At 47.9% G+C, this 7,928-nt stretch overlaps 1 protein-coding gene across 1 annotated transcript in view; it reads left to right on the forward strand.

Annotated features, from left to right (window-relative positions):
• The first annotated feature begins 367 nt into the window (after positions 1-367).
• The window catches only part of slc6a17 (solute carrier family 6 member 17), a 19,503-nt gene continuing 11,942 nt past the window's right edge, over positions 368-7,928 (forward strand). Inside the window, 10 exon segments of the mRNA XM_030368454.1 lie at positions 368-474; positions 476-537; positions 540-612; positions 614-645; positions 648-677; positions 680-718; positions 721-747; positions 4,863-5,020; positions 6,150-6,276; positions 7,687-7,868. Of these exon segments, the coding sequence (XP_030224314.1) occupies positions 452-474; positions 476-537; positions 540-612; positions 614-645; positions 648-677; positions 680-718; positions 721-747; positions 4,863-5,020; positions 6,150-6,276; positions 7,687-7,868 (753 nt within the window). The 5' untranslated portion in view covers positions 368-451.

Here is a 7,928-nt window from a genome sequence, read left to right on the forward strand (position 1 = left end):
TGGTTTACGAGTTGCATTAGAGTGAAAGCACCAGAGCTCACGTAGCAGTGTTTATTATGGTCCAAGCGGTTAAACACAAACTACGCATTACTTTAACAAATTAAAGGTTGCAGAGCTTAAAAGGTTTGAATGTGTCACATCATTCAATCATTTGCAAAATCATGTTCGAATGGGTTCTCTTTAAATTGTTACCCCATATTCATAAGGCTTCTATTAACTTACTGGATGTTACATTACAATGGGGGTTGCAGGTGAGTCTGAGTCAGTAAAACCCTGCTTATGAGCTTCTCTAAAGGCTAACACAAAGCGTTCCTCTTTCTGTCTGACAGGTTCAGGATCATCAGAACACTCTCCTCCCCCAGGCCCCTCGACGTCCCCTCTGCTCCCCTCTCTCACCTCCACCACGGCCAGGAGCTCCTCTGCCAACACCCCCGACCCCAGCACCACCACCATGCCCAAGAACAGCAAGGTCACCCTCTGCGCCCAGCAAGGAGGCCGTCACGGAGTCCGTGGCGGACCTGCTGGCGCTGGAGCAGCCATGGACTACAAGAGCAGTCAGATGAGCATGGGCCTGAGCCCCGGGGCCACGGCGCGGGGAAGGGCCTGCTGCCCTCCCCGACGCAGACGGGGAGGACGGGCGGCCGTCCTGAACAACAAGCTGGAGTACATCCTGGCCCAGGTGGCTTCTCCGTGGGCCTGGGGAACGTGTGGAGGTTTCCCCTACCTGTGTCAGAAAGAACGGCGGAGGTAGGTGCTGCTAAGGTTGGACCGGGGCGAGGGGGGGTGGGGGTGCAGTACAGTGACAGGGCCATGGTGGGTTCTGTAGATGGTTTTACGTTTTTCAGAGTTATTATCATATTCAAAGGATCTTTGTGTCTTGTAGCTTTGGTTTGGGGTAGATGTGTGGCTAGCTCTGGCTTCTGGTTCTCTGAAACATGTTGACACATTGATTGTTGGCATAGGTTTTAATATCATTTTCTCATTCAAATTTATGTTACTAATAGTAATAATAACAACAAATTCTACCCTTACAGGTTAAATACTATAATTGCCATGAAAGGTAATCTATTTATATTAAATGTTTAATTTTCTGGTATTTGAAATTGGTGTAATACAACAAGGGTGGGCAGCTTGAAAGAAGGCCTACCGATAAATAAGGTTTTTTAAACTTGACAGAGGAGGTTGTTCTGAGATAGTTCAGAGAGCGTGGGGAGGAAGAGCAGTCAGGAGATGTGTGTGTGGTGTGTGTGTGTGTGTTGTGTGTGTGTGTGTGTGGTGTGTGTGTGTGTGTGTGGTGTGTGTGTGTGGTGTGTGTGTGTGTGTGTTGTGTGTGTGTGTGTGTGTGTGTGTGTGTGGGGGGGGTGATGATGAGGTCACTGAGGTCCCTGGGTCTTTGGCCACTCGAGACTTGGTAGGTCAGGAGGAGGACTTTGCTATCGACCCTGTAGGTGACTGGGAGCCAATGGTGTATTATGTATTTTGATCTTTTGGAAAGCACAAGGGGTTACACTTTTTAAGAGTTCGGTTCAATGCCAGACAAATTCTACCTTATAATGCTGCCAACTAATGAAGAATGTATAACCTGTATTCAGAGCCTAAAGTCCGGCAGAGACAGAATTATAAACATTATACCACCATCTGTTAGACTGAATGTAGGAGTGGGCAGAAATCTTTTGCGGCATATCTTAAGCTTATCAACGATTAGTGTTGTTTTTTTTGCATGAGGCCTGAACAAAAAAGCTTTGACCAAATGTAAGTGAATCAAATTGATCAGATTCAACCAGCCCTTTAATTGCATTCTACTCTATCTCCTGAACATTGTATTTGGATCACATAACAGAAAACAGCAACCTCAATTCCAACTAATTCAGTTCTCAATTCCTTAATGCCAAACACAATCATCTAGATCACAAAGGCCTGGGGACGCTTTTCTCTCAATCAACGGATGCAGCTGTTGTAGAGGCAACTCCGTTTTGCCCTGAAGCTGCCTCTGTTTGTCGATTTGCTTGTGCATATATTACCCAGTGAGTGTCTGACTGAGTATGTGTGTGAGTGTGTGTGTGTCACCTGCAGGGTCTCTCCCAACTCGTAAACAGCGTGCTTGAGTGTCACACCAGGGGGAAACGGTCTCACTGTCACCTGTGCACGCCACCATGACATCGTCTTGTTTATGAACGCTCCGCAGCTCTTTTTCTCCTCCGTTGAACATCGCCCCGACAGTCAACCCGAGACTCAGGCTGGATGTAACATGTAAACGTTCACAATGGGAGGGCTTTCATGTTATGCAGGGTGCCTCCGATACGCAGCAGCAATTTGAAATGAGGATAGAAGATTGTACGCCCACACAAATTGAATAATTCAACACAAGCTCATGCTTAAAGAATCTATTGGAGATTCATAGTATTTAAAAATATTGAAATATAAGGTTATATTCTAGTAATTCTTGGGTAATAATACAAAAAAGGACCAACCCCTAAGCCCTCTAAAGGGCATGGGATAACTCCCTGTATAATGTCAGGTACTGTAGTGCATCTTCTCTGTTGCCGATGCCAACAGAGAACGTGTCGCCACATGCCCCACCTGAGCCCCCCCAGGCTGCGAGCGTCCCACCTGGGTGAACTGTGGTGAGCCATCGGGCTATCTAATGGCCCAGCTGCCCTTGTCAGCATGTAAGGGGCAGAGTCAAACCTTTGCACACTGCATCCCTCCGAGCTGAGTGCTTAGCAGTGTGTCTGATGGCCCCAGGCAGACCCCTTCAACCAAAGGGGAGAAGAGAGAGGACACATGAATGTGTTTGTCCGTGTGTGTGTGTGTGTGTGTGTGTGTGTGTGTGTGTGTGTGTGTGTGTGTGTGTGTGCGTGTGTTTGTGTATGTTGTGTGGGCGGGGCGGGGTGTTGTTGGAGAGGCAGGCACAGATCTCTCAGACACACTGGTGGCGATAATGAATTGTTGACTGGAGGCCGCCGTATTAATTGTATTTGCTTCACATGCAGACTTTCTCAGGGCTTATCTGGCTGGCATTGTGTGTGTGCTAGGTGGCACACACTACTGTGGTGTCGCTGGCGTGTGGGAGGCTGTGATTACGGCTTGGAAGAGGGAAGAGACAACACCAATGGGCTCTGTTTCCGAGCGGTTATTGTCAGTGTATTCGTGTTTTACGTGGGAGGTGTATTGGGCACCACATGAAGTATTCAAATAGCCTTATATAACTAAGCTTGATTAATCTGTGTGTCTGTGTGTGTCTGACTGTGCATGTGTGTGTTTGTATGTTTTGTGCGGGTCTTTGTGTTTGTGTGTGTGGATGTGCTTTATTTAGTCGAAAAGAGGGTTCGCTGATGCATTTTCCCCCCTAGCTGACACAAGGGGTCTGTTTGATTCTGTATCATAACCAGCTGATATGATTGTTAGGATTCTATACAGTATCTATTCAGGCAGGAAGATAGAAATAGAATGTGTTCATTTATTAGTGCAGGTCGCTTAAAAAAATTAAACGAAATGCATCCAGCTTAGAAATAAGTCCCAAGTTTCAACGCCATTATACGTCATAGAGGAGGCTCCTTCGCATGTGTCCTCCTCCAAGACCTGATAAGCACAGAGGTTCTTCTCAGCGAATGTGCCAGCCCAGACAAACATCCCCCCTCTCCCCAGTAATTAGTGGGCTTTGATTAGTGATTCAGTCTGAAGATAGCAGCACCAGGGACACGAGAGGGGCTGTCTACCCCATCAGCTTCTCCTCCCCTTGAACTCTGAATGTCCATGTCACATCACTGCTCCTTCATGTCCCGACATGATGCAGAGAAGGTGGTTCGGACAAAAGAGGTTGGCGCTTGACACCCGGACGCTCGTCTCTCCCTCGCTGGTGAAAGAGAAGAACGGGACATGAAACAAAATAGTGGGGGATTGAAGGCTGACTGGGTGGCAGACAGCGGTGTCAAATTAAGGATGAAAAGACTGAGGAGAAGATGAATAGCGAAATGCAGACGAGAGAGAGAGAGAGAGAGAGAGAGAGAGAGAGAGAGAGAGAGAGAGAGAGAGAGAGAGAGAGAGAGAGAGAGAGAGAGAGAGAGAGAGAGAGAGAGAGAGAGAGAGAGAGAGAGAGAGAGAGGTTGAAAACAAAGCCAAACTAGAGTGGTGCATGATGGAGAAGATTGATCCCAGAAATAGACTCTGACTGGGAGCGTTTGATGGTGCTTCTGGTGCCGTTTACAGCAGTGTGTGCGTTTGTGCTCTGCTAAATATGGATACCTTCCCTTCTGCTTCCTCATGCTGAGCTTCCTAGCTTTTTTCGACCCCCAACCTACCTACCACACTTTTACAACTAGGTGTGATAATAAATACCATCAAGGCAATTATAATTGGACAGCAATAATACAGTCTCAGAAGAAGATACAATCCTGGGCTCATTTGGTCCCCATAGCAGGGTTTAATAGGGCATTGTATTGACAAGTATATCTGCTCTATTACAACCAATAACTCAGACAAATCGTATAAATACTTTGAACTTTGAGAACGCTCTCCCTTTCTCTTTCTCTCTGTCTCTCTCTCTCCCTGTCTATATCTCCCTCGTTCTCGCTCTCTCTTTCTCTCTGTCTGTGTCTCTCTCCCTGTCTCTATCTGTCTCTCTCTCTCTCTGTCTCTCTCTCTCCCTGTCTCTATCTCCCTCGCTCTCTCTCTCTCTCTCTCTCTCTCTCTCTCTCTCTCTCTCTGTCTCTCTCTCCCTGTCTCTATCTCCCTCACTCTCTGTCTCTCTCTCTCTCTCTCTGTCTCTCTCTCTCCCTGTCTCTATCTCCCTCGCTCTCCCTCTCTCTCTCTCTGTCTCTCTCTCTCTCCCTGTCTTTATCTCCCTCGCTCTCCCTCACCAGGTGCGTACCTGGTGCCCTACTTCATCCTCCTCATCCTCATCGGCATCCCGCTCTTCTTCCTGGAGCTGGCGGTGGGCCAGAGGATCCGGCGGGGCAGCATCGGCGTGTGGAACTACGTCTACCCCCAGCTGGGGGGCATCGGGGTGTCCAGCCTCATGGTGGGTGCTGCCACTCCCTCTCCTCAGATCCAACTGGACTAAGTCAAGTACAATGCGGTGACATTCATTCACAGCACGGCCACGCTGGGGGCCTGAGGACACGCGTCGTCGCCGCAGTCCCTGCGGATGACATGCGAGTAATGAACGTCGATGATGTTGATGTTCTTTGTCTTTTAATCGTAACGCAGCTGCAAGCAATGTCCTGGAAGAAATCAAGTTGTTGAGGAAACGATTTAATCCAAAGCAATTTACAGCAATTATTTTAGATGCATGTCATTCATGGGCAGAAAGGGTTTGGGTTAGGGTTAGGGCATCTGTCTAAGGTCACCTACATTTAGACTGTGGACATCTGGATGAACCCATGATCGTTTGACTGAGCATCTTATCATTCACTGATCTGGTTTTAAGAGTAATAATGCACTACAACGCTGTTTCTACATTGATTACAATGCTGTAGTCGCTAATGTGACCACAGTAGTTAATGGTGACAAAACGGTTAATTATCCCCTGGCTGTGTGCGCAGTCAACCATGTTTGTTTGCCCTTCTATATGAAGAGCACACTCATCTGCCTGGGGGGGCTGGCTCGGCCAGGCCAGGCTAGTTCCTCATGTTGATGAATGGCTGAATGTTAGACACACACAGGCAGCTCTGTCATCCTGCGTCTTTCTCCCCTGTCACCTATCCAGGTAGCAGATCATGATGAACCTCGTGAGAGACTTATAGATCAATTATTGAGCTCTACCCAGCCGGTCAGGCTCTGTGGTCAGCGATAAACGCGGAGGCGGGGGCATGGATTGGCCCAGCGAGGCATGCTTTAATGAGTATGTGACAGAGTGGTTCTGCAGCTATAAATACCTCTTATTCTAAGGCCTCAGTCTCAAGCCCCTGGGAGTCTCCCTCAATAATTCATACCCTCTCCGAATTTAGCCGCACGCTCCTGGTCTAAGACCTGACTGGAGGACGAGGGATGGAAAAGGGGGGTTGTTCATGATCATGTTGCATAAAGAACAAACTGTTTATCGGTGTCTTATAACCACCCTGCTCTTGCTGCGCGGGGAGCAGGTCAGGGTGTGCTAACGAGCCGGCCTATCTCCAAACCCCCCCTCACCCCCCTCCCGTCTCCTGCAGGTCTGCGGCTTCGTGGGCCTCTACTACAACGTCATCATCGGTTGGAGCATCTTCTACTTTTTCCAGTCCTTCCAGTTCCCTCTGCCCTGGGCCGAGTGCCCTATGCGCAGGAATGGGAGCCAGGCCAGTGAGTCCACAAGAAATAGTCAAGGGGGGCCACACTCTGCTCAGCAATGTCTTTGCATCTAATATATGAAAAACCATCAAAACAAAAACACATCAAGGCTTGGCTTGTGATGGGAAACAGTCGAGCATGGATGAAACACAGCGGTATTGTTGCGACGCATAAACCTGGCCCGAGGCGTTCCAGTATTTGGGTAATGGGTTGGGCAGAAGCAGATGGGATCTGATGAGGGGGATCCACAGAGTAGGGGGGCACAGAGCGGTCGGGTCGGCCGGCGTTTGAAGCAGCAGCTCTCCTTGTGGACGGCACCACCCCATAGTCACCCAGCAGTGCACATAAAGCCTTAGTCATTCCTGCTGATGCCATGCCTACCTAGGGACACACACACATACCTTATCCGCCTCAGCAGCTGTAGCACACACACACACACACACACACACACACACACACACACACACACACACACACACACACACACACACACACACACACACACACACACACACACACACACACACACAATCACACACAAAGACACACACACACACATGCTGCGATGGGCTTTTAGTGGCATGGGTACACACTGGGTACCTTTAGGGTGAGTCATAATCTGTTAGCTTTAGCTCAGTCGAGATCTGCCTCTTGCTGCCATTATATTATATGTGCTGCGAAGAAAAAAAGGTACTGGGGGCGTGGTTTGAGTCCGCTGTGCTTTAGATTAACATAAATATTAGAGCTGTCAAGCGATTAAAATATTTAATCGTGATTAATCGCATTAATGTCATAGTAAACTCTAATTAATCGCGATTAATCGCAAATTCTTTTTCTATGCTAAATATCCCTTGATTTTTTTGTCCCATAATTCTTCTCATTTTAATTCTCTTATCAACATGGTGAAGTGCATCGGCTTGCCTTGTGCAAATGATTTTCTATTGATAACAACATTGGCATTACACTGATCAAAACAGGACGATACAAAAAAAGAGCCTATAGTGCAATTAAACGACTGCTTTGAACAAATGTCATTTGAACATAGCAGTCAGGCTACTGCTTCTTTGTTTTGAGCCAAAGAAAAAAAAAAAATATATATTTTTATTTTTTTATTAAATATTTGCGTTAATCGCGCGATAAAAAATTTAACGCCGTTAAATTTGGTTTGCGTTAACGCCGTTAATAACGCGTTTAACTGACAGCTCTAATAAATATGCATCCATCCTATGAATCATATTTAAAGGTGACAGATTATACCACCAGGTGTGATTAGCCGTTGTAACGGCTAATCACACTCACCTAGTGGTATAATATGTCACATTTAACTAAGTCATATTCCTCATATACAGTGTTCCTCCAACCACAGTGAAACTCAAATCCATGTTCTTCACCCCCCCCCCCCCCCCCCCCCGCCTGCCCTAGTCATGGAGCCGGAGTGTGAGAAGAGCTCGGCCACCACCTACTTCTGGTACCGGCAGACCCTCAACATCACCAGCAGCATCGACGACACGGGCGGCCTCAACTGGAGGATGACCCTGTCCCTGCTGGGCGCCTGGATCATCGTCTGCATGGCCGTCGTTAAGGGCATCCAGTCCTCGGGGAAGGTACGGGGTCTCCCGCCCCACCAACGCAGGGGCGGCTCGCACAGGGGGATTACAGCTACG

The sequence above is a fragment of the Gadus morhua genome, chromosome 1 (genome assembly GCF_902167405.1).
Source record: "Gadus morhua chromosome 1, gadMor3.0, whole genome shotgun sequence".
NCBI lineage: Eukaryota > Metazoa > Chordata > Actinopteri > Gadiformes > Gadidae > Gadus > Gadus morhua.